Source organism: Cervus elaphus, chromosome 5, assembly GCF_910594005.1.
Source record: "Cervus elaphus chromosome 5, mCerEla1.1, whole genome shotgun sequence".
Classification (NCBI taxonomy): Eukaryota; Metazoa; Chordata; class Mammalia; order Artiodactyla; family Cervidae; genus Cervus; species Cervus elaphus.
This window is the reverse complement of record NC_057819.1, coordinates 17,884,870-17,906,179: the sequence shown is the minus strand read 5'-3', so window position 1 is coordinate 17,906,179 and position 21,310 is coordinate 17,884,870. Positions and strand designations below refer to the sequence as shown.

At 44.7% G+C, this 21,310-nt stretch overlaps 1 protein-coding gene and 1 long non-coding RNA gene across 2 annotated transcripts in view; one reads left to right on the top strand and one right to left on the bottom strand.

The window, feature by feature from the left end:
- The window catches only part of CCDC63 (coiled-coil domain containing 63), a 65,229-nt gene extending 59,048 nt beyond the window's left edge, over positions 1-6,181 (top strand). Inside the window, exon 13 of the mRNA XM_043901853.1 lies at positions 6,062-6,181. Coding sequence (XP_043757788.1) covers positions 6,062-6,087 — 26 coding nt within the window. The 3' untranslated portion in view covers positions 6,088-6,181. The remainder of the gene's footprint in view (positions 1-6,061) is intronic.
- LOC122693900 lies at positions 2,808-6,860 on the bottom strand. Its single transcript, XR_006341061.1, has 3 exons — positions 6,809-6,860; positions 6,056-6,280; positions 2,808-3,180 (listed from the first exon to the last, which is right to left on the bottom strand). It is a non-coding gene; the product is annotated as an uncharacterized LOC122693900 (long non-coding RNA).
- Between the last annotated feature and the right edge of the window lie 14,450 nt (positions 6,861-21,310).

Genomic DNA, 21,310 nt, shown 5'->3' with positions numbered 1-21,310 from the left:
GACCCCCTTGTTTTCTGTGTCCCCATTTCACAGATGAGGAAACTGAGGCTGAGAGGCAAAATGAGATGCCTGGGATCAGACAGAAGCTGGGAGTGGACCTGAGGCCCATTTGCTTCCAGAGTCCAGGCTCTTAAAGGGCCTTGGGAAAGGTGGTTTGCTGTCAGAACTCAAGGCACTGTGGTGGTTAATCTCTCAGGATGGTTTTCCTCCTGTGGCCTTGCAGGCAGCCTTGGGATCCAAGGAGTAAGAAGTGAGGGCTTCAGGTGGGATGCATGAGACAAGTGCTCGGGCCTGGTGCACTGGGAAGACCCAGAGGAATCGGGTGGAGAGGGAGGTGGGAGGGGGGATCGGGATGGGGAATACGTGTAAATCTATGGCTGATTCATATCAATGTATGACAAAACCCACTGAAATGTTGTGAAGTAATTAGCCTCCAACTAAAAAAAAAAAAGAAGTGAGGGCTTGGAATAAAGTCTTGGCCTTGTTTAGTGGCCGTGGGTGATGGGCTTCAGAGTCCAAGAAGCAGAACATCTCCTCAGCCGCCCCAGTGGTTTTGAAACAGAGTCAATGGCTGGGTGGGTGGTCACCCTCTCATGGAGCCCCGCTGCACGCCAGGCGCGGGGCCAGTGTAGGGGAGACAGCTGCCTAGCGACAAACTGCATGCCCTCATGAAACTGTGCAAGGGGTAGATGGATGAAAAGAAACAAATGTCCAACCCAGAGAATTTCAAGTGGTGACAGATGCAACAGAGGAACGAAATAGAGATGGGCAGTGCCAGGCAGTAGTGCTGAGCAGAGATGGGGAGAATGCTCCTGGCCCCGGGGACAGCAGGAGCCTCTGAGGAGGACAGATTGAGAATCTTGAGGAGCAGAAGGAGCATGTGACTGGAGCTGAGTGAGTGAGGGAAGCAGGGGCACAAGTTGAGGCAACAGCAAGGTGTGCAAGACAGATCACATGGTTTGGCCTTGGAATTTCATACCAGAAACGAGGGGAGTAATAACGAGTTCACCAGCAGGAGACACTGTGTTGAACCAGCGCCTAGGCTGCCCATTCCAGGGGCATTCTGACTGGAGCAAGGCCAGCAAACGAGATCCTATCAACCAAATCAATCTACCAATATGTGCTCAGTTGCTCTGATGTGCTAAAACCTCTGTGGATATTGCTGGAGAAAACTGGAAGATCCTTGGCCCCCAGGAAAGAACAAGGTAGTTAAAGAAACAAGTAACACAGACTTTGCTTTCCTTGTCAGAGGCCTGAGTAGGGATTGTTATAAAGTTTTCATTCAACCTTAGGCAATTTGAGGCGGTGGAGTGGAATGAGTGAGCCCTCAGGCTGGGAGGTCAGACACAATTGGATTTGAACTGAGGGGGGCTCTGTGTGACTTCGGGCAAGTGGCTTTACCTCTCTGAGCACATAAAGTGAGAACGATTAAAAAGACCTTCCTTATGAGATTTTTCCAGTGTGAGTAACTATGAGGCCCAGGCAGGTCCTCAGTAAATGGCAGTGATCACTCAACTTCCTTTCTCAGGTAAAAAATAATTTCACTTTTGGGGGTGCAAACCCAAGAATCATTTATTGCCATGGCCAAAAAAAAAAAAAAGTGTAAGTTATTTTCTCTCTGCAGTCACACCTGGGTTAGAATTACCCAGGAGCCGATTCTAGAGAATCGTTAATAACAAAAAATGTATTTTCCTGTATGTGTGCGGGCACAGGGACACACACCTGAGTGGACACATGCACCCACACCCATGCCCGCCCGCATGGACAAAACCCACCCATGCACTTGTGCATATGTACAGAGGCACACAATAACACACATCTGTGCACACTCACACACACATGTACCTGCACGCAGACAGATCAAAAAGAGCTTTTCTGTCCAAGATTCTCTGACAACACCAGAACAAATGTTTCCTGAGCTAATAGGCACACCATGGATTTCCATTAAAACGCTTGTGTGAGCAGTCGGTAGCTATAAATGGCTAAACAAAAAGTTTGTTGCAGCCACAGTAGATGTGCAGAATGCATGGTAGGGGTAGAGAGTCCCTGGTTGAGGCCCTCCCAGACGGGCGTCTGTACAGCTGGACCCTCTAAGAACATATTTTATTCAACTGGGCCTTTGGGAGAAGGTGCTGAGGAGAGAGTTCCGGCTCTGTTAACTCAAGGTGGGTGGGGGGGCGGTCTCCGTCAGGGTGATGTTTCTCAGGGCCTCAGTTTCCTCATCTGGGAAATGGAGACCATAATAGTACACACACCTTCATAAGGCTGTTGGGAGGATTAAGTGAGATTATATGTGTCAGGAAAATCCTGGGAACATGGCACCTTGAGTAGGTTATGGTGCTATGTGGCCACCAGGACTTGTGCCCACAGGCTGTGTTAGACCTTAGGTTCTGTTGTTGGAGAACCAGATATCCCCTCTTGTCGATGAGCTGGACTGGCACTGGGGAGTCCCCCAGAGCCCTGGGAGTGACAGTCTAAGAAGACTTGGGGTTTGGGTCTGTGTAGACGTTCAGGGGTAGGATTCAGTCCCAACCTCAAGGGTATATCAGGGGAAGGAGCTTCATGAGTGGGCTGAAGCTTCTCTGTCCTTGAGGCTAGTGTGGGTAACGCACCTTGCCTGAGAATGCAACTCCACCAGTCCTGAGAGCTTTCCCCTGCTGATGGGATTCCTATGGTCAAGAAGTGTCCAGCAACCAGACCTAAGTTCCATGGAGCCAAAGAGAAAAATAACTGCCCCCCTGAACAGAAGCCAGAGAGAAGAACATCGGGCAGAACAATCAGAAAACGAATCTAGTGGATTAGTTTCTTATTGCATCTGTATAAATATTACCATAAACTTGGTGGCTTAAAAGAGCACCAGTTTATTCATCTCATGGTTCTAGAGGTCAGAAATCAATTGAAAATGCAGGGCTAACATTCCTTCTGGAAGGTCTCAAGGAGAATCCATCCCTTGCCTTCTCCAGCTCCTAAGGCCTGCCCACACTCCTTGGCTCATGGACACATCACTCCAGACTCTTGGCTTCAACCTCTCTGATCCTCTTGCCTTCTTTCCATCTTCTGAGGACCCCCATGATTAATTTGGGCCCACCTGGATAATCTGATAATCTCGGTGAGGGAATCATCTCCTCACTTCAGATTCTTCATCACCTCTGCAAAGTCCCCTTTTTCAGGCGCCCTTACCTGTAAGGTAACATAGTCACACGTTACAGGGACATGGACATTTCCGAGGAGTTTATACTGCCCCCCACATCTAGTGAGAACGTGAGGAAACAGAGCAACAGCTAAGTAATATTAATTACAACAATAAAACTTAAGTGTATTAAAATTCATGGAACTGTACATGAAAAAAGGTCAATTTTATCGAGTGGTAATTTTAAAAATTACCCATTGATGATTTTAAAAGAAGGCATGAGGAGAGGAAAACACATAAGTAGTGCTTATGGATGTACATTGTTTTAAAGCAAGAATGATATCAACCCCAATTTCAAAGGACATGAATACTTAAATATTTATTGGTGCCTCACTTGGTGCAGGGTCCTGTTCTCAGGGCTTGATGTATGTCAGTAAAACTTTGTTTGGGTAAGGAGAGAGATGTACATACTAAGCTTCAATTTGAGAAAAGTAGGAATTTATGTCCAACTGTCAATGGCATAATAGTCTTCTGTTTTGAAAACGAAGCAGTGTGTTAATTTGATTATTTTTTAAAACCCATGTATAGGCTTACTACATAAAACAAAAACTAAAACAAGCAGACCTACAGAAATGCCAGTGAAATCCCAAAATGACTTCCTGGAGCTTTAAGACCTGATTTCTGAAATAAAAAACTTAACTAGATGAATTGTCAACAAGGAGGGTCATTGCAATCCATATAGTAGTCTGGAGGATGACATGCAGAGAGTACCTTGGAGGAAAATAAAGAGAAGCAAATGATACACATTCCAGAAGGAGGGGCCGAAAATAAACAAACAATTCAAGAAAATTTGGAGTAGGAAATGGCAACCTACTCAAGTATTCTTGCCTGGAAAATTGCATGGACAGTGGAGCCTGGAGAGTGGAGACTGGTGGGCTACAGTCCATGGGGCTGCAAAGAGTCGGACGTGACCAAGCACATACAAGAAAACTGTCTTCAGCTGAGGAGAGGATGAAATCTGCAGATTGAAAGGACTCCCAAGCTCCATGCTGGATGGATGAGGGAAAAACACACCAAGGTGTATCTTGGCAAAATTCACAAACTTGCAGGGTTAAGAGAAAATCTGACATATTTCTAGGCAGAAAGAATATAGCTCCTGTGGAAAAAATATAATTGGCATCAGACTTTTCTTTGGCAATGCTAGAAACAAGGAGCCAGAGAACAGGGGACTGCAGACCACAGACCCTCGGTCCCCGGAATTGGTCATCTGCCAGGCTGAGGACAGGAGGAGTATTTGCTTTTGATTCTTGAGATGGCCTTGTGTGATTGCTCAGGGTTTTGGAATCCAGTAAGCCAAGGTTTGAATTCAGGCCAGCTGTATTATTTCAGAAGTTCTTTTTTTTCTCCTCTCTAAATCTCAGTTTCCTCATCTGTAAAATGAAGGTAACAATAGCATTGCCTCATAAGGTTGTCATGAGGATCAAACAGGATAGAGCGTTTTGAGCCCTCGATAAACGTTAGCCACTGTGATTGTTTTTGGAGCACTTAGCTGTTAGACCTGAGAACCCCAACTTGGGGCCAGGAAGTTTTTTACCTTTTCCTAGGCTTGGGAAATGTGGTCTAACCTGATGGAGGGAATCCTTGAAGGAAGGACAGTCCTTTTCCATTGACCATTTGGAGCCTCGACATTGAGTGTCTCAGAGTCAAAGTCCCTGTTTGAACTTGATCCAACACTTTTGTTTGGGTTGACTGTGTTTTCAGGGGCTTGGAATGAGGGGAGATGGGTAAAGGAGACATAAACCTGTGATTTCTATGTTGCAGATCACTGCTTCTGATATTTTTCTAAGGTAAACATTAAGACTTTAAATTTCAAAACAGTGTGTGGGTAAACAGGTAAAATGAATCCCCGCTGTTAGGGATCAGAACAGTGGGAGCTCATAAGTGTAGGGGCCTCTGGGATACCAGGTTTAGCAAAAAAATAAATAAAAGCACACCCACACGTGCGCGCACACACAGACAGACACACACACAGAGGGCTTCCCTTATGGCTCAGTGGTAATGAATCTGCCTGCAATTCTGGAGACGCAGGTTTGATCCCTGGGTCAGGAAGATCCCTTGGGGAAGGAAGTGGCAACCCACTCCAGTAGTCTTGCCTGGGAAAATCCCATGGATAGAAGAGCCTGGCGGGCTACGACAGTCCATGGGGTCTTAAAAGAGTTAGACACAACTTAGCAATGAAACAACAACAATACACACACACACACACACACACACACACATAGTGAAGAAGGAAATGGCAACCCACTCCAGTATTCTTGCTTGGAAAATCCAATGGACCGAGGAGCCTGGCAGGCAACTGTCCATAGGGTCACAAAGAGTCAGACACGACTGAAGCGACTTAGCATGTATATATAGACTCCCTAATTAAACTGAAATTTGAAGTAAACAGTGAATAATTGGAGATCTTTTGGGTCACTGGGAATGTGCTGTATCTTGATCTGGGTGCTGGTTACACAAATGTGTTATGTTTGGGAAGATTTGTCGAGCTGCAATGTTATGATCTGTGCCCTTTTCTGTGTGCATGTCCATAAAAAGTTAAATTAGTACAATGTGAATGAATACATTCTTGCTATCAAACAGTTTGAAATGCTACAGAAATAGTTGACTAAAAATCTTCCTTTCTGTTACTCCAGCTAATTCCTCCCCAGAGGAAACCGTGTGTGTGGCTTTTAGACTATATTTTTAATCCTTTGCTTTTTAAAAATCAAGATACACCTGTAAAAAGGTGCACACCTCTTCAGTACCCAGTGAGGTGAGTTTTTCATATGTGTACACCCAGGTCAAGATCCAAAACACCCCAGCTCCCAAAGCCCTGTCCCAGTCAACACTCCTCAAAAATAACTGGGTTTTTTTTTTTTTTTTTACCTCTAGCACCAGAGATTGGGCTTCCCTGGTAGCTCAGCTGTAAAGAATCTGCCTGCCAATGCATGTGACACGAGTTCACTCCCCGGGTCGAGAAGATCCGCTGGAGAAGGAAATGGCAACCCGCTCCATTATTTTTGCCTGGAAAATCCCATGAACAGAGGAGCCTGGCAGGCTACAGTCCAAGGGGTACAGTCCATTGGAAAAGAGACAGATACGACGTAGTGACTGCAGAACACAACAATCGGAGATTAGTTCTGTTATTCTAGAACTTCAGGAAGTTCCTTCCAGACTTCTTTAAAAATAAAATTTTAACTTTAGGATTTATAGAAAATTTGCAGAGGTCCCAATCCCAGGGACGGGGGAGCCTGGTGGGCTGCCGTCTACGGGGTCGCACAGAGTCAGACACGACTGAAGTGATTTAGCAGCAGCAGCAGCATGTCCCCCTCACTCAGTTTCCCCTAATGTTAACATCTTACGTTGTCATTCGGACTTTGGTCAAAATTAGGAAACTGACGTTGGTACATTACTATTGACTCAGCTCCAGACTCCATCTGGGTTTTTCTGGTTTTTCCACCAATGCCCTTGTTTCTGTTCCAGGATCTATTTCAGGATTGCATCTCAATTTTTCCCTCTCCCTTTCTCAATCGCTGTCATTGGCACACACAGTTGTACTTTTTTGTATTAGTATCATATCATGCACATACTAATATACTTTTTCACATGAATGATATCATCACACACCCACATACTCACACACACCAGCCACCTGGACCTTTCTACTGCACGATGTGCCTTGAAACCTTTTGAAACGCCACCCACCCTCTCCTCTCCCATGGGGCTGAGATGCTTGTCCACCTGTCTGTGACTGAGCGAGAGGCTGCAGGCAGAGCCAGGTCACGCAGCAGACACACTTTATACACACTCAGAGCACCAGCTGAGCAGGGGTGCCAAGAACAAAACAAAGGAAAACCCGACGAACTTTTTTTGGGGAAAGGATTAGATATATTTTCAAAAAGGACTAAAATAGTCACCGCAGGGAAAATCAGAACATCGTGAGATGTTTTTACGCTGGTCTGACCGTTTCGTACTGTTTTTATCTTGCATTTCATATGAGGTAGTGGGAGTTAGCGTCTTTGCTGTTCTTGAGTCTTTTAAAGGTTTTCATCCAGTTCTGGCTAGGGGTATTTTTTAACTCATCCCCTTTGTAAGTACTTTTTCCTCTTTAGCTCCTGGAATTCAAGTCTAAGCCTTTATATTCCTTGTAAGGTGAAAAGGAAGCTCTTCTCTGTGTGGTTGTTTTATAAAACTCTTCAGTGGATCAAACGAATACATACATTAATATCAGTAAATGAAAGCGTTAAATTTAAAGTGTTAAGCACATGAATATTTAGGACAAAACCTGGCATAGGAAAATGACATATATGTGCTCACCATGTTATCATTGAAAGCAAACTGGTCTAGCGGGTTGCCTTGCCTTGGGCGTAATACCTCTTTAAGGAGGGTGGTGAAGTCAGCCATCACCAATAGAACAAAGGCATACCAGGCCCTGCCAGCCCAAAGTCGGGTGGGTGATGGGCTCTGTCACCAAGTGATAGCCTATCTCCCCGTGTCAGGGCCCCCAGGCGTCAGTGAGAGCCACCAGGTGGGGAAGTTGGCTTCTCCAGCGAGTCAGACCTGGGTAGACAGGCTCTGTGCCCAGTTGAGATGGGGCAGCTACAGTGAAGGGGCACCTTCTGTGTAGCGAGTGCAAGTTGGTCAAGCAGCCTCAGTTTCCTCATCTGTGACATGGGGATAATAGAGACCCTAATTTCCAAGTGTTGCAAGCATTCTTGTGAGGTTTGAATGAGTTAACTCATACTTGCAAAGTGCTGGAATGCTCTGGGCTCCCAGTAAGTGTTCAGTAATTGTCAGCTCTTTTCCCAGAGCACTGGAGGTCAGCCGTGTCCAGGGAGAGGGGAAAAAGAGGGGTAAAAGAGATAACAAGTTCAAGCATGGATTTATTTTCTTTTCTCTCACTCAACCAAACTCTCTGCTTATTAACGACCAGACCAAAATCTTCAGCCCTCTTGATTCTGTCCCACTGGCAAATAAGTCTGTTCTGCCCCTATCATGTCTTCATATCATTTCTCCTAAATCTTGTCCTAGGTCTGGCATATGGTAGTAGATCCTGATTTGTTTGAGACCCCTCTTCTCTTGCCTTTCCACCTATGCCTTCCGTATATCCCCACTGCAGTGCTTCCTGACATACCCAACTCTGATGATGACCTATATGTGTTTCAGAACTCTCAATGGCTCCCTGCTACCTGAGGAAGAACTCTTTGGTCCAATAGTTAAGATCTTTTACCACTTGAGCCTGACTTACCAGAGTGGTACAATTATTGAAAGCTGGATTCCAGGTCAGCTCCTTCACTTCCTTTATTGTAGGGCTCTGGAAAAGTGACTTAACTACCCTGAACCTCAGATTCCTTACTTATAAATGGGGGGAAACAGTAGAACTGACCTTGGAAGATTGTTTTAAAAGTAAAACTAGATCATTGAGATGCTAATAATAGCAACTAACATATATTGTGTGCTTGCTCTGTGCCAGGTACTGTCCCAAATACCATCCGCATAGTAACTCGTAGAATTCCTGTGAATGTCTTTTCCCAGAGTATGTGCACCATGAGTGTGTGTGTGTGTGCAAAGGAGTTACTACTGGTTATCTTTCCAGCTCATTTCCTACTCCAGCCCCCACCTCACCCTCAGGCAGAGGTACTGGAGGAAGGTGAGCTGTGACACTTGGACATGTTTGCATTGTTGAAATGAAGCCTCCTGGTGGAGGAAGGACAAATGAGGGGGAAGTGCTGGGTCTGGAGGGGACATTAAAGCCTGTGCTGGATTCTTGCGGGTGGATAGTAAGGCCTGGAGAAAGCAGACCTGCCCACCGTGACCACCTCCCAGCCACTGTCCCATGACCTCACCAAACTGAGGTCCCCAGAGAAATCAAATCATTATTGTCCTGCTTATCTAGAGCTCATGTGACAGGCACTGACCTAAGAGCTTTAACCATCATCTTATTTCATTCTCACAGCCCTGAGAGGAGAGTACTAGTATTAGGCCCATTTTCTAGATGAAGAAACTGAGGCTCAGAGAAGAGCAGTCACTCTCCAGGGTCTCACTGCTAGTGCCTGGCACATTTGAAGCCTGCATGTCAGACTCCACCACTGCAGTTTTCCTCACCCTGCTATCCGATCTGCGGTCTTAGGGATCCAGGTCCCAGCTCTCACCACCCCCAGGGAGCCTAGAGGTCAGATCCAGTCCCAGGCAGCCAGACAAGCCTCTGGTGGCTTTTCCTCTCCTGGTATTTTTAGCCCTCAGTCATCTGTCTTGCCTGCGTGGGGGGACCAAGGCACCCAGACAATTCCATTTTTACTAGTGCCCTTCAGATGCCCGTTGCCCACGCCTGCCCGCCCCGCAGGCTCAGCTGTCTCCATGGCACGCCTGGCATTCTGGGGGCATTGTTCCTTTCAGTGAGGCCCAGATTCCAGCAACAGCTGCTGCCCTGACCTTCCCCACAAGCCTTTCCACACTCCTCTGCCCGCCTGTTCAAGTCCCCTTTGTTGAAACCGTGGCATCATGACAGCCGAACTTGTCACTTATGCCCTGCTCTGGAGCGGTATAAAGGCTGAACTCCTGGCTCATTAGTCATCCGACCCAGGGTTCTTGGGTGAAGGACCTTTCAGCATGTCTTCAGCTCACAGGGCTCTGCAGGGCTGGGGCCCCTGCACCTTTCCGGCACAGCCATGGGTATTCACAGGGCTTTGATTCTGGAGAAGGATTCTTGAGCCTCAGCTCTTTCGATATTTGGGGCCAGGTAGTTTGTTTTTTTTTTTTTTTTAAATGGGATAGGGGCTGTCCTGTGCACGGCAGGACATTGAGCAGTGTCATCTACTCAGTAGATGCCAGGAGTAACCCCCTCCCAGATTGTGACAACCAGGAATGTCTCCAGACGCAGCCAATTCTTCCCTTGTGGGGGGAAATTATACCAGGCTTAGAACCACTGATCTTGAGAATTATTATGAGGATAGGAGAGATGGAGCTTTCCCAGGTGGCTCAGTGGTATGGAAGCTGCCTGTCAATGCAGGAGACACAGGTTTGATCCCTGGGTCGGAAAGATCCCCTGGAGAAGGAAATGGCAACCCACTCTAGTATTCTCGCCTGGGAAATTGCATGCACAGAGGAGTCTTTTGGGCTATAGTCCATGTGGTCACAAAGAGTTGGGCATGACTCAGCAGCTAGACATCAGCAACAACACTGGGAGAGATGGGTTCTCTGCCAGTGAAGAGCATGCAGATGCCTAGGAATGCTGAAGTCCACCGATCCTCTGTCTTTCCTCCTGCTGTCTGCTGGCCTGGCTGTGGGGAAGGAGGGACACTTGGAGTCAAGTGGGAAGAATGCCACTTCTGCCGCTTGCTGTTTGGATCCTGGAGGGCAAGTGGCTTTTCTTTGTGGAACCTCCCTTTTTGCATCTCTGAAATGGGTGGGTACGAACACCAATCTCATGGGGCACTGTTCAGCTTGATTAAGATAACACTGAACAAAACACAACTTGGATTTTGCCCTCCAATGTCTTCCTAAATCCTATTTTCTGGGGTAACCTATGCCCGTCCTTGGATGAAAAGTTGAGTTTTTTGTGCATGACTTTTCTGATCATTTTAGGTAAAAGACAGTCCTATGGTCATTTAATCCTAAAGACAATCTTACTTCAATATTTAGAATGTCTAACCCCAAATGGAAACCAGAATTCAAAACTTCTTCCGTGAATTCATGTCCAATCTTCTGTCTTCCCTCAGCTCAGGCCTGCAAGGTGTGCACAGCTGTCCTGATCAAATCCCTGTGACCACTCACCTGGACGACTCCAATAGCCTCCCTGCTTCCTGTCCTTGACCCTCCACAGGCTTGCCACATGGCAGCAAGGGGAACCTTTTCAAAGCCGGTTATGTCCACTCATTCTTTTAAATTGTTGCTCACTCTCTTAGGACAAAGACTGTTTCATCTGTCTGGACCCTTCTTCCCTTCTCTCTTTATCTAGATCAGAGTTTCTCAGTGTCATGCATGGCCTTAGAACTTTCTTTCTGTCTCAGTTCTCTGAGGACACCTGCAAAGCAGGACTAGCAAATACATGGCACGTGACATGCAGACACCACTTCCTAATCTAGTGCCCATGGCAGACACTGACAATCAATCACAGCACTCTCTCTCAGTGAACCAGGATGGTCATGCTCAGTTGGAGATGGCAAGGGAGATGAACTGACACCCTCGACCTCTCTGCCATGGTTGGAGGCAGGGAATAGTGATGTCATCAGTACTATTGACATTTGGGGCTAGATAATTCTTTGTTGTTGGGGGCTGACCTGTGGGTTGGAAGATGTTGAGTAGCACCCCTGGCCTCTTCCCACTAGATACCACCCAGTCGTAATAATCAAAGACATTGCCAGATGGGACTTCCATGAGGGTCCAGTGGCTAAGACTCTATGCTCAAAATGCAAAGGGCCCCAGGTTCAATCCCTGGTCAGGGAACTAGATCCCACATGCCCCAAGTAAGAGTTGTCATGCTGCAACTAAAGATTATGCATACTGCAACAAAGATCAGAAATCTCACATGCTGTGACTAAGACTGAGCACAGTCAAATAAATAAATAGAGATACTTAAAAAGACGTTGCCAGACATTGCCACATGGCTCCTAGGGCTGAATCCAAAATTGTCTCCATTAGAGAGCCACTGGTCTACCTAGCAGTTACTTATTCTTTAACTAACTTGTTCCTTCTTCCCCAGTGCCCCAGGTGAAGATTGCTAGCGCTGGAGTCCTCTCTCCCTCACTTATCACAGTCACGTTTCACACTCCTCTGTTTGATTATTTGACAAGCACTGATTCCCTGCTTGGGATGTAGCTCCATGATGTAGAGACGGTGTCTATCTTGCTGACCATCTTCCCGTGGCACTCGGCACAGTGCCTGGCACATAGTAGGCACTCACTCAGCATTTGCTGAATTGGCTTATCATTCTGTTAGTCTCTCTCTTTCTCCAGAACCTTCCAGATGGGAAACCAGGATTCATTCATCTTTCCAGGGCCCTCAGTCCTGGCACAGAGTAGGTGATCACTGTAGACTTGTTCTATGGAACTGAATTCAAAAGGGACTGAGGGTGGTTTTAGAGTGAGTCCAGAACACATGTGTAAAAGGTCTGGACAGGCTTCCTATGCAGTGTCTCTGGAGGCTGACGTCTGTGGTCCTCATGCCCATCCTGTCCAAGACTTCAGGCCAAGGACTTCCCTGGTGGTCCAGTGACTGAGACTCTAAACTCTGAATGCAGGGGGCCCAGATTCAATCCCTGGTCAGGGAACTAGATTCCCACATGCTGCAACTAAAAATCCTGCATGTTGTGGTGAAAAAAAAAAATATTTTTAAAAGAAAGACTTCAGAAAAAAAAAAAAAAGGAAGACTTCAGGCAAGGTGGGTCCCCTCTGGCTCACCAAGAGTATCACAGTGACAGGCATCAGAGGAATCTTATTTGAGTTGAGTATGGATGTTGCTCTTTATCCCTTACCACCATCTATGTCAGAGGGGTTAAGGATCTCATGTATCAACTTCAATTGAGCATGACTATCCTGGCTTCATAAAAAAAAGAGTGCTGTGATTGATTAGCAATGTCTGCCTTGGGTGCTGGATTAGGAAGTTGTGTATGCATGCTGCATGCCCTGTATCTGCTATTCATCCTTTGTATGTGTCCTCTGAGACAGAAAGAAGGTCCTTGAGTTACTTGTTACTTGAGGAGAATAGGAGAATTTGAGGGTGGGACACACAATGGAGCACTTCTGTTTCCCCAGGAAAAGTCAGACAGAGAAAGCTAAGTTTGCCCTCTTCTCTTGGGTGACTTTGGACAAGGGAAGAGGAGCCTGAGGGATTAAGGGGCAGTGTGTGCTAATATTTCTGTATCCCAGCCAGGGGCCAGGGCTTTTTACAAAGGACAAAAATAGACAGGAGAGCTGAGGAAGACAAAGGGGGACAGATCATGGAATCCACTCTGGAATGAAGGTGTGAGGCCAACAGGAGTCTCTGAAGTGAGTCATGGTTTTACAGAGGGAACAGGCCTCAGGGAAGGAAATGGTTCTGCCTGTAACAATGCCCAGAGACTGTCCTAAGAGTAAACATGCAGGTATTAACACAAATGGAGAAAACCAGGTTGATCTTAGTTCTGAACAGATACCTGGGGCCCCTGGATGCATGAGGTATGCTTTGGGTTGCAGAAGACCATTAGCAGGAGCTTAAACCATTGGAGGATTTATTTTGTCTTTGGTCAAATCCTGAACTTAAAGTTTTGTTAGCAAGAAAAAAGATGGCAAGTGATTTGGGGTAAGGCAGTGAGGAATGTCTGCTTACCACTCCTTCCAAAAAAGCTGAAATAATTTTTCCCCAAAATATATGCTGCTGCTGCTAAGTCACTTCAGTTGTGTCCAACTCTGTGCGACCCCATAGACAGCAGCCCACCAGGCTCCCCTGTCCCTGGGATTCTCCAGGCAAGAACACTGGAGTGAGTGGGTTGCCATTTCCTTCTCCAATGCGTGAAAGTGAAAAGTGAAGGTAAAGTTGCTCAGTCGTATCCGACTCTCAGAGACCTCATGGACTGCAGCCTACCAGGCTCCTCTGTCCCTGGGATTTTCCAGGCAAGAGTACTGGAGTGGGGTGCCATTGCCTTCTCCACCAAAATATACAGTGGAATACAAAATATAGCAAAAATTTTCTATAGCTGAAGAATGAATCTAGTTAAAGAGGTTTCTAGGGATTTCCTTGGTGGTTTGGTGGCTTAGATTCCATGTTCTTAATGCAGGGGACCCAGGTTTGATCCCTGGTGCTGGGGGAAGGGAGAGTTAGGGAGTTTGGGATGGACATATACACACAACTATATTTAAAATAGATAACTAACAAGGATCTACTGTATAGCATAGGGAACTCTGCTCAATGTTATGTGGCAGCCTGAATGGGAGGAGAATTTGGGGAAGAATGGAAATATGTATATGTGTGTGTATGGTGGAGTCCCTTTGCTATTCACCTGAAACTATCACAACACTTATTCAGCTATACCCCAGTACAAAACAAAAAGTTAAAAAAAAGAGTAAATATTAAAAATAAATAAAATAAAACAACGGTCCCATGTGCTACAACGAAGACCTGGTTCAGCCAAATAATAAATAAATAAATATTTTTTTAAAATTAGTGAAGGTGGTAAAGTAAAAAAAAAAAAAGGTTTCTCAGTTGCAGAACTTCTCAGAGCCTTTAACAATTGCAATTGGTATTTTTTAAAATACTGACTACTTGCCAGGTACTATATCAGTTGCTTTATTTTTATCTTATTAAGTTCTTATAATAACTCTATGGGACCAGAAAAGTAGAAACTAAAGAGGATGGCAGGGACTTTCCTGGTCGTCCAGTGGTTAGGATCTGCACTTCCACTGCAGGGACACAGGTTCAATCCCTGTTCAGGGAACTAATATCCCTGTTCTATGGTGCTCGGTGGGGGTGGATAAGAAGAGGAGGGCAGAGCCAGGGTTTGAAGCCAGGATTCTGATCCTAGACCACTGTGTGATACTCAGTGCTGTAGAGCAAACAGTTACTAAAATGAGCAAATTATTGTTCTCTGGGGAGGTATTTTGCCAAGGTTGAAAGACTGAGGCCCCCAGATGGCCCCTGACTATTGGCAGCAGAATTCAAATTTAAATATTTTGTTCTTGTGTGGATTTCCCCAAATCAAAGTCTATCCCATTACCCTTCTTTACCATATTCTCTTTCAGAGCACTTAGCACAGTTTTAAATTAGGTATTTGAATTTATTTCTGGGTGAAGCATCTGTCCCCTCCCCAGAATATCAACCTTGTGACGGCTGAGATTTCTGTTTTTTTCTCTGCTGTATAACCAGCACCTAGAACCCTGCCTGGCTAGAGGTAACTGCTCCATAAAAATGCTAAGCCAGTAAGCAAATCTGACCATTCCATTTCCTCTTTCTGTAACTGAACTTGCACATTCATTTGAAGGTCTGGGTAAAAACTGGATTTGAAATTCTCCTTTTGTGGGGTGGCTTAGAGAAAAAGAGCACATGGTAAACACAAAACCTGAGAAAAACCCTGTACTTGAACTAACTCCAGGAAAGCCAGAAATTAAAAAAAAAAAAAAAAAAAAGATCCCTGGAGAGTTGACTTTGAATTCTGGCTGATATCCACTAAGGTCACCATTGTTTAGTTGCTCAGTTGTGTCAGAATCTTTGTGACCCCATGGACTGTAGCTTGCCAGGCTCCTCTGTCCATGGGATTTCCCAGGCAAGAATACTGGAGTGGGTTGCCATTTCCTTCTCCAGGGGATCTTCCTGACCCAGGGTTCGAACCTGCATCTCCTGCACTGATTCTTTACCACTGAGCCACCAGGGAAACCCATCCACTAAGGTCAGTCTGAGCCAAATTTCTCATCAGAAGCAATCGTTCCACCCTTGAGAGATAAACTGCCTGAGTCAGGACTCCTCAGGACCCCACTGCTGAGAAAGTGAACCCCATTTCCTTCTCAACCCCTCTTCCAGCCTAAAAAAGAGGCCTCCACGGGCTTATCTGGTTGCCAGAGGAAAACATGGGGGCTTCACCCCATAACTTTTCTACCTGGTTACTTTCAAACTCCCAGGTTTCATCCTTTTTCAAATGTGTCTGGGGTCACAGCAGAGCTCTGCAGTTCTTCAAACTTCCCGGCAGGGGGCGGTGCTACGTTAGGGCTCAGCGCAGCTACCTCCGCTCACAGGCAAGTGAGGGGAGCAGGAATGTGGAAACTGAGAGGACATCTTTTCTCCCTCCAGTCCTTCACTAGGCTTGCCTGATGTCTCATCCATAGCACTTCTGAAAACCAGAAGGGCAAGGACAAAAGTATCCGTGCAGGAAAACCATTTGCTTGCTTATATTTCATTCATTCCCCAGGTATTTATTGAGCTCCTCCGCTGCCCCAAGCCCTGTTCTAGGCTCTGGGAATCAACAGGGGAAAAAATTGGCAAAAAAATTTTTACCTCCTGGAGCTGACCTGTTGGCTGAGGGTGGGGGATGAGAGATCATAGATGATAAGTGTAATAAATAAGGAAATTACAAATTCAGTTAGAAGTTGATAAGTTCTATGAAATAAAAGGGAAATAGAGCAAGTTAAGAGGCAAGAGAGAGTGGTGTATGGGGTCTACTTAAAATGGTCTGGAAGGCTCCTCGAGAAAATGACATCTCAGCAAAGACTTGAGGAAACAGAGGATGCCTGGGGAAGAATATTCCAGGCAGAGGGACCTGTCAGGGCAAGGCCCTGAGGTGGGATCGAGCTAGGATGTTATTTAGTTTTGAAAGTAAAAGTAATATTCACATACTGTGAAAAAAATTAGATAATGAAAAACATCACTTGTAATTTTTTTACTTAGAAATAACACTTTAACATGTTGGTGTATATTTTTGTGGTCTACTTTTAAGCATACAGTGTAAGCATTAGTCACTCAGTCGTGGCCGACTGTTTGTGACCCCATGGAGTGTAGCTCACCAGACTCCTCTGTCCATGGCATTCTCCAGGCAAGAATACTGGAGTGGGTTGCCAGTCCCTTCTCCAGGGGTTCTTCCCAACCCAGGGATCAAACCTGGGTCTCCTGCATTGCAGGCAGATTCTTTACCATCTGGGCCACCAGGGAATGTATAAATACATATATAGGTATATACCCCCATATATAAATAAAACAAATGGGGGTCATTCCATACATAAAGTTTCATAACCATTCATTTGCTTTATAATACAACCAGAAGACCATTCCTTGTCAATAAATATCGATTCATTATTGAAACAGCTGTTGAATGTCCCACTGGATGGATGTCCCATATTTTATTCAACCATTTCCCCCTTTAATGGGCATTTAGACTGTTTTCCGTTTTTCTCAGTTATAAATAGTGAGGTAGTTACCATTCTTGTAACATTTTTTACATTGTCCAATCATCCAATTATTTCATTAAGATGTGCTTCTACAAGTGGAAATGCTGGACTGAAGATTGTACATACTTTGAAAGCTTTTATATGTGAGACCTGGTTGTTTCTTAAGAGGGCCTTTCCGAGGGTTTCAGGGCAACTTACAGAGGCTGGAAGACATGCTCTTTGATATGAAATTGCCTTTTCTGAGGAGAAATAAAATCCCTAGCAGAGGGCTTATCTCTAGGGGCTGGCCATCTGGGTAATTTTTATTTTAATTTTCTTCTTTATGTGATTCTATATTAAAATTTTCTATATTGGGCATGCATTGCTCTTTATAATAATTTTTCTCACAAAAGCAATATTTGCTTTTAATAAAAACAACACAAGAGGAATCTGTACAGTAGAAAGGGAAGGTCCACATCACCCCAGAAGTTGCCACAATCTATTTTATGTGTCCAGCTTTTGTCCAGATTTAAGATGTGCTCCAGCCCCCATCTGCAACTCTGATTTTATCAACACATCTTTCTTCCCCTTGCTCACTGTGCTCCAACCCCACTGGCTGTTCTTCAGATATAGCAAACTCATTTGGCCTCAGGGTCTTTGCACCAAGTCTTCTCGTTGCCGGAGCCCTTATCCCAGATCTTGGCTCTTTGTTCTCTCTCTGTCTCAACTCAAATGTCCCCTCCTGAGAGAGAGGCCTCCCTGGCCACACTGAGTAAAGAAATTATTCTCCCAGTCTATTCCATCACCCCACTTTACTTTATCCTTAGCACTTACCACAATCTGAATAGATCTTGTTTTGTTTATTTGCTTCCTTTTTCTTTCTGTCTTCCCTATTAGACCAGAAGCTCCTTATAAGCAAGCATCTTTTTTAAACAAAATACTATTTACATATTTATAGCCACAGTGGGTCTTAGTTGCAGCACAAAGGTTCTCTGTATCTGCTGCACATAGGCTTAGTTGCCCTGCAGCATGTGGGATCTTAGTTCCCTGAGTAGGGATTGAACCTGCATCTCATGCATTAGAAGGTAGATTCTTAACCTCTGGACCACCAAGGAAGTCCCTAAGCAAGCATCTTTAACTGTCTTGTCTACCACTTTACAGTGACTGACCTTTAGTAGGTGCCTGATAAACATTTATGAATGCTTTGAATGAAGGGACATACATAGACAGGCATGTCCTTAAAACCAAAATGGAGAATCCTTACAGTTCAACGACAAAATGACAAATAACCCAATTAAAAAATGGTCAAAAGACTTGAATAGACATTTCTCCAAAGAAGGTATACAAATGACCAACAAGCACATGGAAAGATATTCAACATCATTAGTCACTAGGGAAATGATATTGCTTTATACTCATTAGAATAGCTATAAAGAAAAAGCAAAAAATAAAAGTACTGGCAAGAATATGGAGAAATGGAAACCCTTACACATTGCTGGTGGGAATGTAGAATGGCGCAATCAATGTGGAAAACAGTTTGGCAGTTGCTCAAAAAATTAAATGTAGAATTTCTCTGTGACCCAGCAATTCCACTCCTAGATGTATTCCCAAAGAAATTGAAAACAGGGACTCAAAGAAAATCTTATACACAAATATTCATAGCAGCATCATTCACAGTTGCCAAAAGGTGGGGAAAAAACATATGTCGCTCAACTGATAAATGAGCAAACAGCCCTACCCAGACAGTGGAATATTATTCAACTGTGAAAAAGAATAAAGTTCTGATACCTGCTACGACATGAATGAACCTTGAAAACATTACATGAAGTGAAAGAAGCCAGACATAACAGGCCACAAATTGTATGATTCTTTTTCTAAGAAATATCTAGAATACATTAAGCCAAAGAGACAGAAAGCAGGTTAGTGGTTGCCAGGGGTTGGAGGAGGAGGCAAAAGAGAGTGACTATTTAATGGGAACAGGGTTTCCTTTTGGGATGATGAAAATATTTGGGAAGTAGATAGAGGCAGTGGTTGCACAACGTTATGAATGTTCTAAATGCTACCGAATTTTTCACTTTAAAATGGCTAATATTATGTGTGAATTTTACCTCACTAAAAAGAATACTGTCATAACAATAATCAATCAATCAAATTAAGATGTTACACATTTTTAAACAATCAAATGGGCTCACTTAAAACCTTCCTTTCTATTCTTGCTTACTCCACTTAACACCATATCTTAGATATTGTTCTCTGAGCGGCTACTTTGTCCTTGGTAATGGCTGCAGAGATTTCCACTGTGCAGAAGTCTTGTGAGTTGTTTATGTGGGCCCATGTGGGTGGACAGCCCATTGTTATGCTCTTATAAACAGTGAAGGATGGAAGGCTTCATTGTCTGCAGGCTCTGGTCTGCAGCCTCTTTGAGGGCAGGAAGGTACACAGACATCAGCAGACTGCCCCCACCCCCCCTGCACCTTCTGCACGCCCAGGACAGTGCCTCACTTTAGGGTTGCTCAGTCAGGAAGGAGGAACAAAAGGAAGAAACAAACCAGAATTAGGGAGAGGAAGGGCAGAGCAGAATGCGATCCCAGGGTGGAATCAGGAGACAGGCAGCTGAAGCTTCAGCCTACGCTGCACTGCCTCCTAGCTGCGAGATAAGAGCCACTCACTTAACCTCTTAGAGCCTTAGATTCCTCATCTGTCAAGTGGATACAGTTACAGGCCCCATCTCACCACATTATGAAGATGAACTGATCAAAATCTGTAAGTATATTGCACGGGGCTGGGTACATAGTAGGTTCTTGGAAAGTAGTAGCTACAATAATCCTTATCCGTATTATTTCTATCATTGTAGCTATTTCATCTCTATGCAAAGCTAGAGAGGAGTCCAGTGTACCCATTTTACAGGCAAAGAAATTGAAGGAAAAGGCCACCAGTTAGGTTGCATAACTCATAACCCACACGTGGCAAATAACCTGCTCTGGGATGCACCCCATTTTCTGGGTCCCTGAGCCAAGCTTCTCCTGTGGCACCCTTGATGAGATCCTCCAGATGTCCAGGATGGGGGCTCCCAGCTTTCCCAGGGCCCAGCAGTCCAGTATGGCCACGATGTGACCATCTCTCCTCAGGGCTGTGGTGTGTCGTCGGCTTGAGACATGAGTGGCAGGGCAAAGTGGTGAAGCAGGCGCTCCAGCTGGAGCCCAACGCCCTGAAAAGCAATGGAAGGGGCTGTGAATGAGATCCTGGGTCCTCAGGAACTTTGCTCACTTGCTCCAGGTGATGGAGGACCTCAGGAACGTCAATGAGCCGGCTCTGTGGAAGGACAGGGATCTGGGACTGTCCTCCAGGAGACTCCCAGGCAGGGCGACTTTGACCAAGACATCTTCAGGGTCTGCCAAGACCTCAGCAGATGTTTTGTGATGTGTTTTGAGATCCCCAGATGAGAACAGCAGTGGGATTCATAACAGCATCTTTGGTTTCCAGCCAGGACCACATCTGTGCTTTTCTGTAGTTATGAAAAAAAGGTCTTCTAAAATTTTCTGATAGAATATATGAAAAAAAAGTAATATATGCTCATAGCCAAAAAGAAAAAGAAAAAAGAAAATGCAGACAAGTATAAAGAAGAAGAAAGTATCTGGAGTTTCCCCAGCCAGAAATGAGCAAGGCTAACATTTCTTCTCGGCTTCTAATGTATTCAGACACATGCACCCCCCGCCCCCACACTAAACATATTGCTTCTTATTCTGCATTTTTTTACACTTAAAATATGTCATGAACACCTCTGCATGTCAATAAATATAGCAGAATGTCATCGTTTTTAAAGGTTGCACTGTAGTGCATGGATGTACCAGCATTCATTTACAACCCCCCTCTTCCTGGATCTCTATGTTGATTCAAATTTTTGTCTGTATATAAGCCATTCTGTATTGCTATCCTGGTATCCTATCTGACTACTTCTTTAGAATTAATTCCCAGTAGTGCAATTGTAGGGTACTTTTTAAAAAGATATGATGCATAGAACCAAATTGCCTTCCAGAAAGATGTTCATTTACACACTCACCAGCTGTATATGATATTATCCCATGTACTCACTAAAACTGCTTACTTGAGAGATTGAATATATTTCCAAAGTGCTGTTTGGCCATTTTGTATTTCTCCTCTTCTTCATGCTTCTTCTTATTTGGCATTGCATGTTTCTATCATTTTCCCATGCTAAAAAGAACTGACAATGCACTGCAGTTATGTTTGCAAATATATTACAAATATTTTTCCAGATTTCTAATTGTCTTTGTTATTTTATTTCATCTTTTATATG